The sequence below is a fragment of the Hipposideros armiger genome, unplaced genomic scaffold (assembly GCF_001890085.2).
Source record: "Hipposideros armiger isolate ML-2016 unplaced genomic scaffold, ASM189008v1 scaffold_552, whole genome shotgun sequence".
Classification (NCBI taxonomy): Eukaryota; Metazoa; Chordata; class Mammalia; order Chiroptera; family Hipposideridae; genus Hipposideros; species Hipposideros armiger.
In genome coordinates, this window is record NW_017731902.1 from 278063 (window position 1) to 299459 (window position 21397).

The window sequence follows — 21397 nt, forward strand, 5'->3', positions numbered from 1 at the left end:
TCTTTGGGGGTTAAGTGGCCAGAAGGAGCACAACAGCATGAGGAAAGGCTGAGTCAACCAACGTGTAGCAACATGCCCAGGAACTTCTCAAGTGGCCCAGGAGCTGGGAAGCCTCCTGATTTTGTCGTAGGACATTGTCCTGTCTTGGAATGTCACAGGTTTCTTAGTTTCAGCATTTGTATTATTGCAAAGCCATTCCATTTTCACCTGACTTCTGATGGGACATGGTGTTTCTGAAATGATCGCATTAACAGGGACAATCATTGACAACATTCTTGATGATGTCATGTGTGTCCTGAAATCTTGACCAACAACATGCTCGTTGTTGCTCTGTTCATGATCTTGGTTGAGAAGGTACTGATGGGAGAAAACAGGATGGCTTCTACTGTAGATGATTTTTTTTAATCGTGGGGAAATAATGCAAAATATGAAAGGGATCAAGAATAGGATTATTTTCTGGCTAGGTTTTTAAAAGTTAACGATGAAAAATTAGGTTAGCGGTCTCTTCTTCTTAGAGCACAGAGGTTAAGTCCTGTTCCAATAAATATTATATCTACCTATGAATTAGATTTCAAAGTTTGCACTTTGGTACCTCAGTCATTTCACACAACAGAACATTTCAGTGGAGGCAAGAAGAGAGGCTATCCCAGGAGTGTCATAAACTTTCAGGGCTTGTGGCATGCCACGCTGCCTTACCTGCTACTCTACTACGGGGTCACTAACTTTGACATGTATAAATTAGAAAAGCAATGGAAAAAGACGGCATGTGCAAAATGTTTCCAGTCAAATCCTTAAGAATTTTGAGAAGTGTTGGGTATTGGGAGCCCCAGAAGCCCTTTGAACAATTTCATTAAGAACAGCTGAAGACATTTACTGGGTTAATTTCACCTGGTCTGACGCAAGGCGCCACACAGTATCAGCAAGACACAGTTAATTACCAGTAAGTGGATGGATTTCAGGCCCCTGTGTTGGCCTAAGACTGATGAAATGTCTGTCAGGTGGGCTGTTTTTCTCTCCTTCCAAAAGACCATGCAGTGTGGCTGTCAAATGCTGTCACTAGTTCTACTGGGCCCTGGGAAACGGGCCCTCCAGATGTGTGAGAAGCTGGGACACCAAAGTGCTGTCTGACTGTATCAATGGAGTCAGACTGTGCATAACCTCCAAAGAGCAAAGCAATGGCTTTGGATGATTGCGCGTAAGAAACTTCTGGGTGGCCTATTGGTTCTAAGTTCATCAAAAGGCATATCTATACTGGGGACCAAAACTAGCTTTTAAGTTAACCAGAAGATACATTTCATTCAGTAATTAAAATGTACTAAGGGAAAAAGGGCATTTGGGACCCTTGTACAAATTTTACTCTCCAGTTCTCTAGGACTGGCTGTTAGGGTACTTTCAGCCCACATCAGCAGAGGTGGCCACCAGCCACAGGTCAAGCACATGTGAAAACAACAAAAAACTAAAGCAGAACCTAGGAGGTGCCACCTGCTCAAAGTACTAGGCTGTCACCATCTCCAGCTGCTGTCAATATAGCCTGACCTCTGGCCCTAACCTTCCATCATTCCAGCCTGTTTTAATCTCGAGTACCCTTTAAGACATTATTACTGAAGCATGACAGTGCCGTCTTCAGATATTGAGAGAAATTTTAATGGTGGTTGATAAGTTTGACATTAAATTTTTTTTTTAAGAAAAGTACCATTAAAACAGCCTAATAATCTCTCACTAAATAGGCTGTATTTAGCCCAAATCCCATACAGGAGGACAGCATGAATTCAGCTTTGAATTGTCTTGGTTTCTAGCCTTCCTCCTGTCATACAGGTTGGAGAATTGCTGTCCTTATTAGTAAAACTTAGCTTTATCTCCCCACCACAGTGATAATGACATGAAGCCCTAGGAAGTGATGCGATAACCCTGTTGCCTAAAGCCTTCTTTGTGGGTGAGGTGTATGGGGTGCCTGTTGGTTGCAGGAGTAAAGTGGTGAGGACTGGCAGCAGTAGGAACTGGGGTTCCCCCATACTCGGTTTAACACAAGCATAGAAGGTCTACTCGTATTTGTAAAAATCAGGCAGACAAGTCAAGAGTTTAAGAAAAGAGTCTCCACGCTCAAGGTGACTGTCTTTGGAATTCTTCATTTCATTAAGATTTGCACAAAATACAAAGCTCAAACATAATTGTCTACATCCACCACAAAACAATCAAAGAAGTGGTTAGCACACAAACATAATGATTTTTTTTTCATTTTAAAAAATATAAATAACAATGTTCAAGGTTTTACAAATTTCTTCTGTGTGTCTTTTTAAGGCTTTATGTTGCAGACCCTTCATTAAGGAGTACTTGTCGTCAGGATACACTGCCCACGGGCAAGGAAGGCCACTGTGGATACAATTCCTGAGGGTGACACACACTGATCTCTGTGGCCTTAACCTGTTAAAAACTAAACAATCAAACAAACACCCTCCAATTAGTTCTCACAGTTTCATTAATTTTCTTTCTACTACAAAGTAATAATAGAAAGGCGTTAAGTTCCCAGCAGCATTCAAACTCTCAGAGGATCAATCGTGAAGGGTGAGAAGGAAAAAACAGGCTTTTCCCTTGGTTCCCTTGGATACAATATTCTCCTTTATCCAGAAACCCTCCTCCCCCCCAAACCCATATAGTTTATACAGTGTTTTTACTGAAACATGTTTCAGGTTAAATAGTGTTGCAAGAAAGGGTGATCTTTTGGTTGGGTTATTTTAGAAGAGGTTCAAGTGGAGAGGTGACTGTTGGGAAAACACCACTGAAAGTACATCCCCCAATAGGAGTCATTTCACTCGTGACGTCTGGGGGCAGCGCCAGGGCCCCTGCCTTGGGGATGAAGTCCGAGGGAAGACTCTCCAGCAGACACTTGACTTGCTCCTGGCCCAGTTTGATCTTGTCATCCAGCTTTCGCTGCTCAATGAGGAGTGTTGACTTCATTTTCACAAAATGCTGGTAATCCTGGAGCTGCTCCTCTGAAAGGTAATTGGCCAGGATGTCCAGCACCACGCGTTCCCTCCGGTCCAAGTTCTCCTTGAGCTCCCGGGCATCCTCATGCTGCCCTGCCAGGACCTTCCTCTTCTCTTTAAGAGAGCTCTGCCCGGCGGGGAGACAAGAAGATGAGCAAAGGGCAAGGGGACACCAGGAAAGAGCCAAACTGGCTGCAAAGACACCTATCACAGGACAGCAAAACATCCAAGCTTCTATTTCAGTTGTCACTCTAAAGGAGACTTAATTTTTTGAAAATCAGTTTATTACCCTTCTGTTGTACATGTATGTTTCTTTAACTTGTAAAGTCACATGGCTGCTTTAATTTGAGAGAGATTACCTTCCATTGGCTGGGGTAATGACTTGACTTCAGGCTTCTATACTTAAAAGCACAATCAATGATTCCACATATGAGGTTGTCAAAGTCACGGAGATAAAAAGTGGAATGGTGGTAGCCAGGGACTAGGGGGTGTGGGAATGGTGAGATATTGTTTAATGAGTACAGAGTTTCAGGCTTGCAAGATGAAAAGAGCTCTGGACGCACAGTATGAATGTACTGAATATTACTGAACTGCCTACTTTAAAGTGGTTAAGAAGGCAAATTTTATGTTATGTGTAGTTTACGACAATAAAAAAAACTAAAGGGGGACTAAAGGCCAATCATCAAGTATTTACATTTCTAGTGGTTCTCAAAGTGTGGACCAGCAGCAGCATCACCTGGGAACTTGTTAGAAATGCAAATTTTCAGGCCCTGTTCCACCTACTGAATCCAAAGCTCTGAAGGTGGGGCCTAGAAGTCCCTGGTTTAACAAGACTTCTGGGTTATGTTTTGCAGCTAAACTTTGAGAACCTCTGTCCTAATCCACAACCAACAGGACATTATATTACCATCGCTAAAGAAATCAGTTTCCATTTTCCAGGCCTCTTTTTCACGCCTCCGAATCTAACATGACAGAAATTCTATTTAACAAGGATGGTAATTTCATGTTCTGAGAGTTCCTTATGCAAACCCAATGGTAAGGTAGCATGTTATTCTTTAGGGCTAATTTACTTTATTAAAATCTTTATAAAGATTTTTGTTGGGTGTTTTTTTTTTTTTTACCCAACATACTGACATATAATGATTGTCATTTAAATTTTTTTAAAATTTTATATTTAACCATTCAGACTTTTCAGGCTAAAGTGATTGAGAAACATTAAAATGGAAATTACTCAAGGAATAAGACTATTTAAATAGACGTTTCAATACAAACTAGCTTATGTAGGGTTATGAAAAGCTCATGTGTCTTTACCCTAACGTCCCTTGAACGAGTCTGTCAGATCTTACATAATAATGTCTGGGGATAAAAGTGCAAAGTTATGGGTTTACTTTACAAATATCTCCATTTTCATAGGCTTCCTTCCCCTAATCAGAAAAACACACCTTAAGAAAAACGCTTAGCGATTGATTTTTGAATAAAGACAACTTTCAAAATACAGTAGCGATTAAATAAAGTGAGAACTCTTCCTCACCTTTAGAAAAATTATGAAATATTTTAAACACCAGAAATCTATAGATAATGGTGTAATACTTGTGTACCCATCATTAACAGTACCAAATCTCAACATGAACGTTTTTCATATTTGCTTCACATTAAAAAAAAAATTACAGATTCAGTTGAAGTCTTATGTATACTTCCTCTAGTCCCCATCTCGCCCTTCCCTCCCCTTGTTAGCAACTATTATCCTGAATTTGGCATTTACTGAACCACTTATTCTTTTTCCTGTTGGTACTTTCAGTTTGTTGACAAAGACTAATCGTTACAAAAACTAATATTGACGTAGTATTTTGCAGGTGAGCAAGCACTTACTGGTATTTAAGAGTGTATGCATGTATTAAGTGTTGAGTTGAATTTAATCCTGGTATAACGCCTCTTCCCCTAACTAAAAATTGCTCCAGGGTTCCTGTCTTCGGTACCTGCAGCATCCACCCAAGTGGCCAACAGGAAACTTGGAATTGCCTCCATTTTATCCTTCCTTTCATCTAATATCCCTGCTAATTCAAACTCAATCTCTAGTCTCTATCCCCATGACAACTGCCTAAATTAAGAGCCTGAAGCCTTCTTGTTAGACTATTACAATAAGTCTCCCAACCGTAAGCATCATGCTCACCCTTCCCCAGGCTATGTCATGAAATTAGTTTAGGGCTCTTACCCACCTACAGGCTAAAGTCCAAAGTCTAAAGTATGACACAGAAAGTCTGGGTTTGGCCACTGGAAGTCATGGGCAGGAGATTGGAGGATGGAGGAGAAAGCAACTGGGGCATTTATCCCTAACTCCGTCTTTGCCAGGTGGTGGTGGCTGCGTTCTCATCAAGGCCGCAATGCTGTAGGACAGCAGCTGATGTAGTGCTGATAGGGCCCCTTCCTCTTGCTCCTCCGGGTCTAGAGGTAGAAATGGCTTCCCTGCTGATGCTAGTCCTTGAGGGGCAGGGGCGCTTTATCATCCCTTTTTGATTGTCTAGTTCTTCCCATACCTTCATGAATACCTCTTTATTATTGTTTTGTTTTTTACATTCCACATAAGTGAGATCATATGGTATCTGTCTTTGTCTGACTTATTTCACTTAGAATAATACCCTCTAGGTCTATTCATGTTGTCACAAATGGTAAGAATTTCTTTTTTTTATTTTTTTATGGCTGAGTACTAGTCCATTGTATATATGTACTGTCTCTTCTTTATCCAATCGTCAGTTGATGGGCACTTAGGCTGCTTCCATATCTTGGCTATTGTAAATGCCGCAATGAACATAGGGGTGCATATACCTTAGAATTAGTGTTTTGGATTTCTCTGGATAAATACCCAGAAGTGGAATTGCTGGGTCATATGGTAGTTCTATTTTTAATTTTTTGAGGAACCTTCATACTGTTTTCCATAGTGGCTGCACCAATTTGCAATCCCACCAACAGTGCACACGGGTTCCCTTTTCTCCACATCCTCGCTAACACATTTGTTGATTTATTGATGATAGCCATTCTGACAGGTGTGAGGTGATATCTCAGTGTTGTTTTAATTTGCATTTCCCTGATGACTAGTGATTTGAGCATCTTTTCATGTGTCTATTGTCCATCTTTGGCAAAATGTCTATTCAGGTCCTCTGCCCTTTTTTTAATTGGATTGGTTTTTCTTTTTCTTTTTTTTTTTTTTTTTGGTGTTCTGAATATCCCTTTTGATTGAGCCACCAACTTCCTGTCTGATACCTGCCTACATACTTTTCTAATGTTTTCTATAATTCGCTATTTTTAAAAACAAACCAAGCAATCAGTCTGTGTTCTAGACATACCAACCATAGGCAAATCAGTTTTTGAACATGCCATGGTCTTTCTCTCTTTTGTCCATGATATTCCTTCTAAATAGTGAAGCCCTTCCACAGTTAGTCCACCTACAATTATGAAATTCTCCTGGACTCTATTAAGTACCACTTGTGTGAAGCCTTTCTTGGTCTCATGCCGCCACCTGAGACGTGTTTCTTGGCTCTGAGTGTACTGCTGTGCTGCAGCATACTGGGTCAATTCGCTGCTTCCATATTGGTGTTCCTCATTATAGGGCGAGTGCCTGGGTTTTAGCCAGTGTTCATCTCAAGCAAACACAGTACCTGGTATGTTACAGGTTCGCATTTGCTGTTTGCTGAGTGGAAGGAAGGAGGAAAGAACAACCCCTTTGAGGCAGGTACTATTACACAATCTCTAGAAGACAATTTCTAGCAGAGTCCCTGGAGCTTGAGCTCATGTTCCTGCGCCCTTTCCTCATGCCCAACAGTTTTATTATCTCTCTCTTTATTCAAGATCAGCCCCCAGCTGATCTTTTCTGTTTCTGGGATAGAAAAAAAAGGAAAGAAACCCTGGCACCCCCGTTTTTACTTCCCTAAGTGTTCCCTGAGTCTGCAGTGTCAGCATTACATCTTGGCGTGGACGATGCCTTCTTCTGTTTCCTGCTTATCTATACGTTAGGCTCTCTTCCTGCCCCAAATAGATTGTAATCTTCTTGAGAGAAGGGATCGTGTCTAATTGCCCTTCTCTGTGTACATGGGCTCGGAGGGAAAAGTTGTTGAACTGAATCGCTAGACCACCTACCTTTTCTTCGTTACTGGCATCTTCACCAAGGCCACTAAGGACGTTCTCCACACGGGCCAGGCGCCCCGAGAGGGAGAGCAGCAGGTTTACCACTTTGTCTAAGTCCCCGATGAACATCTTGTACTTGTCAAATTCATTGGGCTTGCAGAGCCCACTGATCAAAGCCTCCACCTCTTCTCCCAAGGCGTTATTGAGCTTGATGTCCATAAGTAGACTCGCCTTTGCTTCCTGGAGAGCCTCAAGCTTGTGAGTGAGGCTTCCAATCAGCTCTGCCTGTTAACCACAGAGGAGACCCACAGCAAAGGTTAGCCAGTTGGAGTGATCAATGGACAGATTAATTCTCCCAGCCACATCCTGTCTTTTCTTCAAGGCTCAGCTGAAGGGCCCCTACTCTCTATGGACCACTCCCCAACATTAGGCCACAATACTTTCCTTTCCCTGAATGTCTACAGCTGGCCTCCTCTGAACCTATTCAATCCTCACAGGCCAACACTTGACTATACATCGCCTATTAATGGTTTCCAATTGTGTCATGCTGTGTGTAGCTCTGGTTAACTACTTCTAAAAGTCTTTTTCAAGACACACTTTCATTGGATCCTCACCACAATACCATAGCCAGGTAGGGTAAATATTCTTGTTTTATAAATAGTGAAGCCAAGAGTCAAAGAAATTAAGGGACTTGCCCAAGATCACAGAGCTGAATTGAATGTTAATTATGGAAAGTGTTTGTAGAGCAATTACTATGTGCCAGACACTGTGAGAAAATCCAAGCGGATTATCTCATTTAATCTTCCCAACAAACTTGTAGTAGATGCTATTTCATCTACCTGCAGTAGGTGAGGAAACTAAGACTTAATGAGGTGAAATGAGGTCTAAAACACGTGTACCATTAGGTGGGGCTGCCTTGAACTCAAGTCAGCCTGAGTTTAGCATTCATCCTTGTACTATTGTAAACATTCACACAAGACCTTTATCAGATTTCAGCCTCATTCTTTCCACTTCACCCCACTGTCTCCAGTTCCTAAAGCTATGCAATTTGCTACTTTAATTTCTATACATATAAAACAGTTACACAAATATCCAATATAGTTAACTGAAGGAATGAAGTAAAGGTCTTAGTGGTTTCAATGTGACATAATTTATATGAAATGTCTACTACTGCTTCGCTGCAAGAGAAATTAAACTCCAATGAAATTAGTCTTTCATTTTTCTCTTGGCCTAAGGTAGCCAGACAGAAAAAGGACATAATCGTTTTTGGGTTAAAATCTATTTCTTTACCACTAAAAAGGTTGTGTGTGTGTGTGTGTGTGTTCCAAGCTATGTAGCTTCAGTGGAAACTTGGTACAAGTGTCACAATTTCTGTCAGAGTAAATCTTCATTTTAAAGGAAGGGAAAAATAGAAATATTTGTGACTAACAGAATTGAAAGGTACTGATGACTTTTTGTATGATATCTTCAGCATCAGCACTGGAGAATACAATAATCACAATGATAAAGGGAAATATTTATTTCTCCAATATATATTGGATCTGCCCATCTGGGAGCTGGACCACCAGAGGTGCTTCAATCTAAGTAAGGTTCATAATGTCCTTGAAATGTCCAAGTTCTGGCTTTAACAGGTGGTATCTTGTTGTCTTCTTAACTTGCCTATCCCCAGAGGCTGAAGCAAAATTCCCATCTTCTGTACCATCTCATCATAGGTTATAATCTTTGGCATGTCTCAAGTTGTTTCGTTAAGACAAAATGCAAAAGAAAATTTTAGTAGTGGCTTGAAAACATGTACAGTGTATATTATTCCTCAACTGAAGAGTCTGAGCCCAGAAAAATGCAGGTGGGAGAAAATATTGCTTAGTGTTGTTTAATTTTCCTTATACTTGCCTAGAACACTCATTGTTTTCCAAAAACACAGTTCTGGCTGGCAGCTATGGTATTTGCCTGCAAGCTAACCTGCTAGGTACCTCCAGCAAAACTCCCAGCAGGGTGTGGTGACCTTGCTTTGTGGTATCAGTTCCAATGTAGAGAATAGCAAGGGCACTGGGATGGGAAGTAGTGGGGGAAACCAGTCCTGCGGCCACATCTCCCACTCCTGCCGGACAGGGTTAAGACAAGTCAAAAGTCATCATTCCTGTTTTTCAGATCGGTGATGAGAGAGACTAACAGGTACATAAAGTCAGGCCATGAGTTTTTAACCTCTGAGCTTGCATTTCCTAGGCTTACCACTCTAAATGTCACCGGATGATACTTTCCTGTAGAAAATCAGATTATACCAAAATCACAAGAGGTAATTAACGAGCAGCAACATTCCTCTCGCCTCAGGAAAGGGTGTGCTGCTTATTTAAGTGTATTGGGATCCATTTCAACCTTGAGAAAGTAGTTTCTAGAAAAGGCTAAAACTAAATAGTAGAAAGAAGGTAAGAGCCTTGTGTTTTCCTTATTCCTATAAATATGACTTCTTTTGAAATGAATACTGTGTGTTGTTTCTGGAAGGAACTGAAAGCACTTTCATTAATAATTGAATTGGTATCATTTAAAAAATTCTCGGTATGGCTCTTAGTGGTTGGTATTTTAAGGGACAGTATGATGAGAACTCTTCCTCTGAGTTTCTGCTCAACGTGGTTCCCCAACTTTCTCAGGCTCCTTCAACCTAAGTAAGGTTATAATGTCTTTGAAATGTCCTAGTTCTGGTTTTAATGGTGACAGGTCAGCAGTGCTGAAAGGGTAGCCACCAAGTAAGCACAGTTCAGTGGGCGAGGAAGGGCCAAAGAAACGGACACAGCTGAACAGCAGTCGAGTGTCAGGCTCAGTCACCTAACCCACTCAGTCCTTCCTCTGCAGACCCTGTTTTGGTTTTTCAAAGGCACCAATGCTGGGCAGCACCATAAGCCTATTGCTACAGGAGCTGACGTGTGCGTCGTGGTATAAGGAAGAATGGAATGGGATGGAAATGCCTAGGACTGATCCAAGGAGATGTCTGTGGGAAGGACCAACACACATTTTGTGGCATTCTGATTTCTGAAAGCTATCTGCTGGGATGTAATGTGATATATCCCAGCTTGGCCATCTATGCTAATACAAGTATACTAAGCAGTCAACTCAGTCACTTCTGGCCCAAATGTTGCACAGTTGGATGGTATTTGAATTTTTTTATTTTACAAAGCCCTCAAAATATGGAAATTTGGACTTTAAAATACAGTTAAAAGGGATGTGAGTAACTGAAGGCAACAAGGGAAAGTTGGCTGTACTAAGGAGCCATTTCTTTGCCAGACAGATCTCTTCCAAAAAAAAGAAAAAAAAAAAACCAACCCTACCAACTTCTACCTGCAGAATTCACTGGGGGGAGAGAAGAGGGATTTTTGGGTGGGTTCTGTTTTGTTTAATTTGCAAAATCGATATTTATCCACTTCTGATCTGGGATTAGCTGTTAACTCACCCTGTGTGAGATGATCTTTATAAGGGTTCTTTCTCTAAACAGTTTAACAGACCCTCTCACCCACCCTCTGTATGCAACAATCCTGTTGGGCCCTGTCCCACCTCGTTGCAGCTCCAGGACCAGCACTGGAGGGACCAGCAGTAAGGAGACCCTGCCCTGGCAGGAAACTGACCTTCAGGCAAGTCACTTGACCTTTTGTGTCTGTTTTCTCACTACAGCAAGGGGATAATAATACCTGCCTAAAACTAAGAATAATATTTAAATACTGAGCTCTTTCTCTGTGGCAGTTACTATTGAAGTGTTTTTCTATTCAATTACTACTCACAACAGCCCCATGAGATAGATACTATTATTATCCCAGTTTTACTGATGAGGAAAAGTGAGGTTATTTAACTTGCTCAAGCTCATGTGGCTAGAAAGTGCCAAAGCCAGGCTTCAACCCAGGTCGTCTGGCTCTAGGGTCAGGTTTTCAATCACTACATTAAAGTAACTCATAGGACTATTATGAAGCCCAAATAAAATAAAGCTTGTGCAAGCACTTTGGAAAAGATAAAAAGTATGACACATTCCAGTTATTTTTTTGTATGTGTGCTCTCATTAAGATTAGGCAACAATCTGAAAAGCACACACCACTCATTTTAGGTAGATGCCTATAGGGAAATACTCAACCTCCCCTCCATACACAATTCTGTTCAGATGACGTGTACTGGCAGTGTCGCCAGTAATGTCACTGCAAACACGCAGCTGGCTTCTGCGGATTGACTGTCTTCGTCTCAAACACGAGTCATTCAGGACTCCTAGCCCCATGGCTGGGGTTTAGGGAGAGTGGAATTCAGGCCCCTGTAGGAAAAACTAGGGAGGATCCAGGCACAGTACATGGCCATTTTCTCAGCCGAATTTCACCCAGAGAGAGAAGTCAGGGGCCATTTTTGTCTTGATGACAAACTGAATCAAACCTCCATTTGCTCTTGTGTAACCTGATGAAAGCAGAAAGATCATGGGGACTCACTCAACTGCCATTTCAAATATCTTCTAGCATATTCTTTGACAAGAGTGGTTCTGTACCATTTCCTCTTGGGAAGGCTTCTGACCAGAAAGTTGTCACAGTTACTTAGTCTCTTGGTATCAGGAATCTTTGATACATAAGAAACAATATTAAATTTCTTTAAATTCAACAATACATCTCCCTCCCTCCCTGACCTTCCTGTTTTCCCTATTTCAGTCCTGACTGTCAGCTTGGCCAGGAACTTGGGAGTCGTCCTTGACTCCGTCCTTTCTTCCAAGATCCACATCTAATCTGTTACCAGGTTCTGTTTGTTTTACTTCCTTTATTTTTTTTCCCTTAAATCCATCTGTTTATCACCACTCCTACCTACTGCATTGCCCTTAGGCCTGTGTGGCCACTGTCCTGGATGGCTGTAACACTGTCCTGATTACCCTCTCTTCCTCCTGTCTTACTCCACACACAGCTGACAGAGAGACTCCTAAAATGCAAATCTGCCACGTCTCCCTGCTGTTATACCTAGGGGTGGGTTGGAGGGTGATTCACGCTGGATGCTGGCCAGGATGGCATAAGCCCACTACAGCCTCTCTCCCCCACTGACTATAGCTAACATCCTGTAATGTGATGTCTGGCAGGGCCTTGGGGAGGGGAGCCAACCATGAAGTGCAGCTCAGAATGGGAGTGAGTTTCCCGTTTTCCACTGCCTTTTTATGTTCTGACGCTGACCTGAGGATACCCCCAAGGCAGAACTACACAGACTGCAGCCAACGGCAAAAACTCTGAGAAAAGCCCCGTCTTTAAAACCAGAGCCTAGAAAAGAGCCACTGTGAGCTAAAGAGGATAGGGAAATCCTGTTTTGAACACTCCCTTCTCTTTTTTTTCCTTTCCCAGACCTGCCCCCAAAGGATGGTTTCACATACAGAGCTGCACTGCACAATGGTTGCACAGGCGCCTAAAATCCCACGAGAAAACCCTTCTTTCTGGTCAGAGGAACTAGGAAAAGGACCGCGTGGTCCAAAGAGTATGAGGGAAATCCCAACTAGTTATTTCTCTTTTATTGAGGGTGGTCCCAGCCATGCAGAATGGCACAGGCTGCTATAACCATGAGAACTTACTTGTTTTTCTAGCTAGAGGCCCAGGAAAAGGGGCTGCTGGGAGCAGAGAGTGTGGGGGGAAATACTGGACAGGAGAAAGCTGGAAAAAAAGATCCCCATACTGTGTACGTAAACTGACATAAGTCTTAGGCTCGCCCTCTAGCTGCATGTGTGTGGGACAGACCCCAAGTAGCATCACAAAGGCTCTGAGAACGAACATGATAGACACAACTACCCAGGTCCCAGACCAAGCCCTGAGCGGTGCACGCTTATGTGGGACAGACGTGTATAACATAGCACAGGCTATGAAAACTGAACTGACATGGGAACCACCACTCAAAAGGTGGCACAGAACTTGTATTCTGAACCTAGCTATGTTGATTGCCTGCTAAAACAAAACAAAACAAAAAAAACCAACATCCTCCAGAGGATTTTAACAGAACCCAGAGTTTCATAATGTAATACTCAAAATATTCAGAATACAATACAAAATTACCCAATATAAAAAGAACCAGTAAAATGTGAGCAATCTCAGCGGAAGACAATGAACAGGTGCTGACACTGGGACTAACCTCAATGTTAAGAGGACCAAAGCCTTTAAAACAGCTTTTATAACCATGCTCCGTGGTAAAAGTAAACACTCTTGAAATGAAGACAGATGTCTTGGCAAAGAAATAGACACTACAAAAAACTAACTGAATAGAAATTTTAGAATTGACAACTATAATATTTGGAAAAACAAAACAAAACACTGGCAGAATGTAAACAGGAAAGTCAGTGAACTTGAAGACAGACCAGTAGGAATTCTCTAATCCAGCAGTTCTCAACCTGTGGGTCGCAACCCCTTTGGGGGTTGAATGACCCTTTCACAGGGGTCGCCTAGGACCATCGGAAAACAAAAAGATATTTACATTCCGATTCATAACAGTAGCAAAATTACAGTTATAGAGTAGCAACGAAAACAATTTTATGGTAACCATAAAGAACTGTATTAAGGGGTCACGGCATTAGGAAGGTTGAGAACCGCTGCTCTAATCAGAAGAAGTGATTAAAAAAATAAATAAATGAACAGAGCTTCTGGGACTTGTGGGGCAATATCAAAAGGTCTAACATTTGTATCACTGGAGTCCCAAACAGAGAAAAGAACACTTAGTGCACAAAAAATATTTGAAGACATAATGGCTGAAAGCTTCCTGAATTTGGTGAAAGACATTTACATAATCAAGAAGCTTAGCAAACCCCAAACAGGATAAACCAAAAGAAAATCAGGCCCATACACATCATAATCAAACTGCTGAAAATCAAAGATAAAAATTTTGAAAGCAGCCAGGAAAAAAAAACACAACACATTGCATATAGGAGGAACAAGTATTTAAATAACTGTGCATCCCTCATCAGAAACCATGGAAGCCAGAAGAAAGTGGAACAATTTTAAAGTGCTGAAAGAAAAAGAACAAGCAACCCAGAATTCCATATGCAGTGAAAATATCCTTCAGGAATGACAGTGGAAAAAAGACATTCTTACATGAAGAAAAACTAAAAGAATTTGTCACCAGCAGCAGACCTATGCTAAAGGAAGTTTTTCAGGCTGAAAGGGAGGCAGATTAGGAACTTGGAATACTAAGAATGAAGTAAGAGGAACAGAAATGGGCAGCTGAGAACCATCTGGGTCTCCAATGATCTCTTGGGGAAAGCCAATTCTGAGAAACAACAGATTCTTTTTGCCTTTTGAATTTTCTACTAAGTCTCTAAGCCAAAGCCTTTTTCATTCAGAATAGAGAATCATGGGCTCTGTTTAAGCAGATTTTTGCCAACAGATATGGCAGGGTTTAGCCCAAGAATCAAAAGCTCTGATATTAAACTGTCTTTAGTGTTTATGTATATCAGAAGTTCAGACAATGAAAGTGTTTCAAATTTTAAGAAACATATTTACTTGGAATGTTATAATTCATTATCTAGAATACATAAATAGAAAATATATTAAAGTAGGATTGATGTACAATGCTAATTTCAATTTTAAAAATGACAAATCAGGACTCTAGTTTACACTGACTCTTTGTTTCATGCCTAGAAATGCACCTGAAGTTATATTAATAACTGTAAATATTAGGTAACAAATTATTACTTTGTAAAAGTTGGTAGGAGGCTACACTCTGCCTCAGAACAACCGTGGGGAATGAATATTGACCAAGCATCATTTTTAAAATCATTGTTAGAAAAGCTTGTTGTATATAAGGAAGAGAATTGCATTTCCAACTTTATGCTGAACATATTAATATTAATAGATGCCTTCAACCTCAGAGCTCACATATTTCCTGTTTCCAAGTCAGATATGCAAATGTAATGACACTAATGAAAATTCTATTACACATTAATAAACTTGTTCATTAAAACAAGCAAAAAAACTTCCCCAAAACAAAAAAAACTCAAAGCGTTCTCCATTACCACAGGACTTCACACAAAGCCCCTTGAGACCGCCATGACCTTCGGCCTCTGTGGATCCTTCCAGTCTCATCTCCTGCTATGTGACCTTCCTTTATTTTCTAAATTTGGTAATTTCTAATTTAACCATTTTGTTTTACATCCCCAAATATCAAACTACTGGAAGTACCTTTCTTCAGTACACAATCAAATTCCCTGTGTTTTTTCACACTTCTAGGTCTTTTCCCATGCTGTTCCCTTTGTCTTGAATTTCCTCTTCTCGTCCTGACTCATTCTGACTTCAGTGTAAAACGTGACAATACAGGTATCAGTGGTTTTGTGAAAATAAAGAATACAGCACTATATTAAAAAAAAAAATAGCCCTCACCTAGAACATAAGAAGTGCTCAATAAATGGCACCTCATGTTAGCTCCCATGAGGATTAATCCTCTATTCCTTCATAGTCTCAGTCTGAAAATATGTTTTGCTACGTAATCCTCAGAGTGAGAAGGATGATAATAAAGTGATGAAAACTTTTTAAAAAATAAAATTGAGATGGGGAGGAAAAAGCAATGAGTTAAGCAGTGTATGTCTACGTGCAAACAACCACACAAACTGCAAAGTGTTCAGTGAAAGACGTCGTGGCAGCTTGGTACTTGTAGTGGTGTTTATATAGCTTGCTCTTTGGGATAAATATAGACAGACCAGAGCAAGGTGTATTTTTCCTCTCTCCCAATCAGAGGACCTGTTAAATGGGGGCACTCGGCAGCACTGAGGTAGGGATATGCCAGGAAGTGTGCTATAAAGCAGATGTTTAAATGGGAAAAAGGGATAACGCCACTGCTGGAGGTGCTTCCAAATCTCTAAGTCCTCCTGCCCCTAACCCCCTGTTCCCAGGGTCTATTAGCCTGTAGTCTCATTCCATCACATAAACAAGAGGGCTTAGGACATGTATTATAGAATAAAAAAAAATAGAATCACATAACAAAGTTTCTCCTGGAATGGGTACCACTGAGAACCATCTACATTCCAGATTAGCAAGAGGCAAGCTTTAGCAGAGTCCCTTTTCAGCATCAGGCCTGAGCTGTGTGCTCAGCACCAGCCAAGCCCCTCTGGGGCTGTAGGGAAAAGGGAACGGCAAGAGCTTTCTCCCCTGCAGGCACAGCCCAGCTCAGATAGCAGGGGCATGTGGGAGATAGCAGCAGCAGCATGGTCATTTTTAAAATGCTTAGCATTTCAAATGTCTGTAGGCGTATCAAATGCTAACAACTAAATTCCAATCCTGTTCTTTCAAGCCACACTGGGGTATTGCAAAGAGAGTTGGGGAATCTAAAGATTAACATGCCGTTTTCCCAGAAGTGTCTTTTGACAATCAGTCTCTTTTTCCTTAAAGTTTCTATGTTTTCTAGTTTTCCTTTTGACCACGAACCATGGGATGAAAAGGACACAGACTGTTGGCATTGGCTGGCCAGACACCTGGGTTCTAGTCCCAGCTATGAGACTTTTAGGAAATAACTTATTCCCATTTAACCTTCACATTTGTCATTTTTATAAATGAAAATGACAGGTGAGCTGTGAGGAAACTGCTCAAAATGCCATATATAAGTCCCAAGTCCTGTGACGATGTGGGTGAGGATGTCAACGCGACAGGCTCCTTTCCCTGCTGCCATCGGGGGCCAGTAACCCGCCAAGCCCTTCGCTAGCTTTCTGAGGAGAGAACACAGGTCCCAGTTTTGTACCTTCTTTTCGTTGATGTCCGCCAGTTCCTCGTCCTCATTCATCTCTTCTGGCATATCTTTGATTTTGTTCAGAAGTTCAGCCTTGGGGGCAGACACGCTATAGTAGGCAGGGCAGTTGACCAACATCCTCACCTTTTCCTTGTCTTCACTCCTGGGTCATAAAGGACAAAAAGTATAGCCACACACAGCACGTCCCAGGAGCTTCATTTCACCACCCGTCTGCATTCAGAAATGTGTAAACAATTCTATTTCTTCCCAGGAATTAGGATGAACTAGCTAATAAATATTTACTGAGGAGTAATTACCGTGGCTAGGGCTCCTGAAGCCAGATGAACTCAGGATGAAAACCACCAAAGGCAGTATTGGGAAGGGGAGTGGGAGTCAGGACTGGGCTTGCCAGGTGACTCTGGGCAAGTCATTCAACCTCTCTGCGTGTCCCTCCTTTTGTGATCAATGTAAGCATGTTATTGACTCCCTATTTCACAGAAAGACAATGGGGAGCCCACGGCTCCATCGATGTGAACATATTTTAAAGGTGCTGCACAAATCTCAAGTTTCAGGTTATTTCCTAAACTCTTCCAGGGTTACCCATTATCTTTCTGACGCCCACTATAATTGTTATTAGGACACTTATCAATTCTTCTTCTCTTGCAAGCCTAATATCCCATAAAAGCCTGTGAAATCCAGAACTGGCTTATCAATGAATACAAGAGGTGAAATCTACTCATTGATGACACAGTAGGGGATTTCCAGGCTGGGGGACAAACTGGTTGTTGAGGAACCTGTTATCTAGTGTTCTTCTTTTACTATAATCAAGCTGTCTTTCAGACTATAGGTCAGATCCCATGCACTGCATAGATAACTCTATGGAAGTAAGTTAGGCTCTCTTGGAGAGGTATTTCATAACTATTCAATCCCATGGCATTATTTAACATATAGACCATCATTTTACTATGGCATAAAGAACCACAAAAAAGTCACTTTTACCAGTTTCCTATTTGATGGGGCTATTCCTGTAAGCAATATAATTACATTTAATCCAGTTAATTGGAAAAATAGGTAAAAGGAATTTTGATATATATTTTTTCCCCACTAGATATATTCATTGCATTACAAATTAGCCTCTCAGGCATTTAACAACTGAACCTCACAAAGGCTATTTGCAGACTCACGCACAACAGAACAATGCTCCCTTTCACCAGAAGATGGCGCATACCATCCTTTTGAAATTCCTCCTGCAAAAGCTACAAGACAGGCAAGAACATACGTTCTCAATGATAATGCTAGAAAATGCTTCTCTAAGGATGTACTCGTCAATTGCGGTGGTCTTTCCACAGCCAGTGTTCAGAGAAGACAACGAAGTGAACGGAAACCCCTAACTTTGACCTACCACAACCACCCGTGGTGAGCTGACTAGCACACTCACAGAAACTCATCTTTGGGGCCACTGTGGTACCGAGTGGAGTGCCTTGTATATTGTAGGTGCTCAGTGAATGTTTCCTAAACACATGACCCTGGATAAGACACTTCACCTCAATTAGTCTCTGCCAAGTCTGCAAAAGAAAGGGATGGACAAGGCGAGTGACAGTTCAGGCCTTGTATTAAGAAAGCCTCTGATAACATAGCAAAGAGCTTTTAAGTTCTACATAGCTCTTTACGTTCTCTCCTCTCCCCCAAATTAAAACATGGTATTCCTGTTAGTAATTTATTTAGGTCATTTGGAAATTTCCAAAATACAAGCCCAGATTTAGATGAAATGCTCTGTATTTAGTCCGGAAGCCACTCACTGTGGAGTTCCAATCTGCCGATCCAGTTTTCACTGAAACTTAAAAAGAAAATAAAAACCACTCTAAATCTTTTCCATAGTAGTACTTTAAGGAAGTCAAACATGGGAGAAACTATTGCCGTAACCCAGGAGAAAGCAAAAGAGTGGAAAGCAGACTGTTCATGGCGCTTTCCCCCCATGGCTGGGCCCTGGGACACGTGTTACAGGACAGTAAACGTGCGCAGCTCAGGGAACTACAGGAGCAGAGAGGCTCACGGGCTGAACAAAACCACCATGGTGCAGCCCCATTCACACCTTTCCTGATTTTCAGAGTATGAGCAAACATTCACCCCAACTCTTCAATGGCGAATGTCAGTGTAGTAAATTCTACGTCTCAAGACGCTCTCGTCCTTTTTATAAAGACTGCGTTCACGTTCACCTCCACCGCTGGGAGGCCTCTGCTGTGCTCGCCAGTTCTACTTGCTTCTCTCAGCACTGACCCCTGTGGGTGTCTCTGTAACGGTATCTCTCACAGACAATGGGAGGGGGCATGTTTGCTGAGTTAGGGGCACAGTATAATTATTAAGGGAGCGGGCATGGTCACAGTGCTGAGTTCAAATACAGATGCCATCGCTCATGTGTCCTATGACTTAAGTTGGGCACAGTCTTAATTTCCCTGTGCTTCAGTTTCCTCACTTGTAAAATGGAAATAAAATTGGTAGCTATCTCAGAAGGTTCTTGTGAAGAGTAAACAAGATAACGTTTATATAAGGAAAGTAATACAATGCTTGACTCAAAGGGCATGAACAATAGGTATTATTGTTAGGCAATTATTATTACTATTTTTGTTGTTGGGCACGTGCCAGGTAACTCAAGGTCAGTCTGTCCCACATTCTACTCCTCAGAGCCATTCCCCTAAGGCTGAGACGGAATGTCACTCTTGGGTCAGGATCTCCGCAAGCAGGAAAAGATCAGGTCCATAGTCCCAGACTCATCACCCTGTAGGAGTTCATTTGGAAGTGTCTTTGGGGATATTACCAGGGACTTACCTCTTGCCTTCATATCCTGGGTAGCTGACAGTTTTCTGCACAGCCTTCCTCTTTACACTGTTTTCCTGCAGCAAGTTAACATCTTGGGGAAACAAACCTTCCATTAGGTCCATAGTTGTCTTCATTCTGGAGTCTGGATCCAAAATGTCTGCCAGAGATTTGTCTTGGTGAACAATTTCCTTGGCCAGAGCCTCTGTTCTGATGTCTTCTGAGGTCTTCTGAGGACCAGAGCTGACATTCTTTTCTAACCCCTGAGTATCATTGGTTGGGTCGTGGATGAGGCCTTGGGTCAACACGGGAGGTGGCTGCTCTGGGCTTGGCTGCCAGCCAAGAGACCCAGCATGTTGGGGTAGAGCACCAGAGGGTGGGCTGGTCTCATTGGCTGCTGAACCCTTGATAGAAGTTTGGGATCTGGAAGCCAGTGCCTGACTATCAACCAAATGGGCTGCACCAGGCATGGGCCTTTCCTTGGCAATTGTCACATTGGCAAATTTGCTGGAGCTACTGGAAATGTTAAAAAAAAAAAAAAAGGGTGGTAAGAAGGGTGAAGATGAGAGGGTAAAGGAAGACTGAGGGAGTTTTCACCAACAGGGCTGGAGCTTGCCACATCAGGAGTGGGGGGGAGTAGCCACACTGCTGAGGTCACTCTGTCCTAAAGAGCCTTCAACTGAGCCCACTAGTTGGTCACAGGGAGGTTGTGTGACTTTTTAAGGGGGGATGAATCCAGTAGGAATTCAATTTTGGTGAATGTTGCTCTCAGTTCCCAGAGCTTTCTGAGCGATCCAGGTGAACGGAGGGTAGTGGTAAATCGCTCTGGTATTTAGAAGGAGTTACCACAAAGGTGATAGCAGGCAAGGTGGTGTTTTTTTCTGGTGTTGTGAAAGATCAACTGTCCTAAGGAGTACCTGTGGGAAATGCTTCTTCTTCCTCATTCTTGGCTCCCAAGAACAGGTTTTCCCTGAACATGACTGACCTTTAGCCCTACTCTCTATCCCTCCCTGGACATGGAGTGCCTTTGGGGAGAGAAGCTGACCCCAGCCCAGTCACAGTCCAGCCTCCTCTCTTTCTTGTGCGAGTAAGGCTTTCTTTAGGCTTGTTATTGCATTCTCTTTATCTCTACTATATATAAATAAAATACATACACTCGTGTGTGTGTCTAGCACGGCCTATGACTAAGCAGGTAAACCTATTTAATTTTGAGGGCTCAGTATTAGGAGGCCCACTTAACACTCAGAGACATATTCTCCAGTATCAGCTCTGTCAGTATTACAAATGATATCTTTCTCTTCTATACACTTTCCTCTTTTCCCTCATTCCTTACCTGATTCAGAACTTGGGCAGGGAAGAGGGATGCTATTTATCTGGACCCTCTGAACTTACGAGGCCCACAGAAGTGAACCACGTCTCTTGGATTTTGGCTCTCATTTTCACTACTGTCACACCCTGGTGGCCAGTGACTCCTAGTATAACGACCACCCAAGGTAAACACGGAAACAGCTCTGCCAGGTTCATGAGCTGATGAGCGCTCCCCATCAGGGCTCTCCTGTGGCCAACAGGAGGCGGCTCTGGGGAACGTGGGGCCTGGAACTCCTAGTAGTGAGGGGAACCCACTCCCCCTCGGCTAAAGGCTTGCCCTGCCCAGTCTGCCACTCACCTGCTGTGGAGCGCCTTGTCATCCTCGCTGTCCAGCTGTGCTTCATACAGAACTTGGGGAGGAGGCGGAGGAAAGTCTTCCCAGCTACTCACCAGGGTTTCTTGGCTTGGTGGAGGGGGCGGGGGTG

The 21397-nt window shown here is 42.2% G+C and overlaps 1 protein-coding gene across 1 annotated transcript in view; it reads right to left on the reverse strand.

Moving 5' to 3' along the window:
• Nucleotides 1-2110: 2110 nt before the first annotated feature.
• The window catches only part of SHROOM3 (shroom family member 3), a 336716-nt gene continuing 317429 nt past the window's right edge, over nucleotides 2111-21397 (reverse strand). Inside the window, exons 9-13 of the mRNA XM_019623516.1 lie at nucleotides 21271-21397; nucleotides 19617-20117; nucleotides 16803-16953; nucleotides 7116-7388; nucleotides 2111-3111 (exon numbers count right to left, since the gene is read on the reverse strand). Coding sequence (XP_019479061.1) covers nucleotides 2728-3111; nucleotides 7116-7388; nucleotides 16803-16953; nucleotides 19617-20117; nucleotides 21271-21397 — 1436 coding nt within the window. The 3' untranslated portion in view covers nucleotides 2111-2727. The remainder of the gene's footprint in view (nucleotides 3112-7115; nucleotides 7389-16802; nucleotides 16954-19616; nucleotides 20118-21270) is intronic.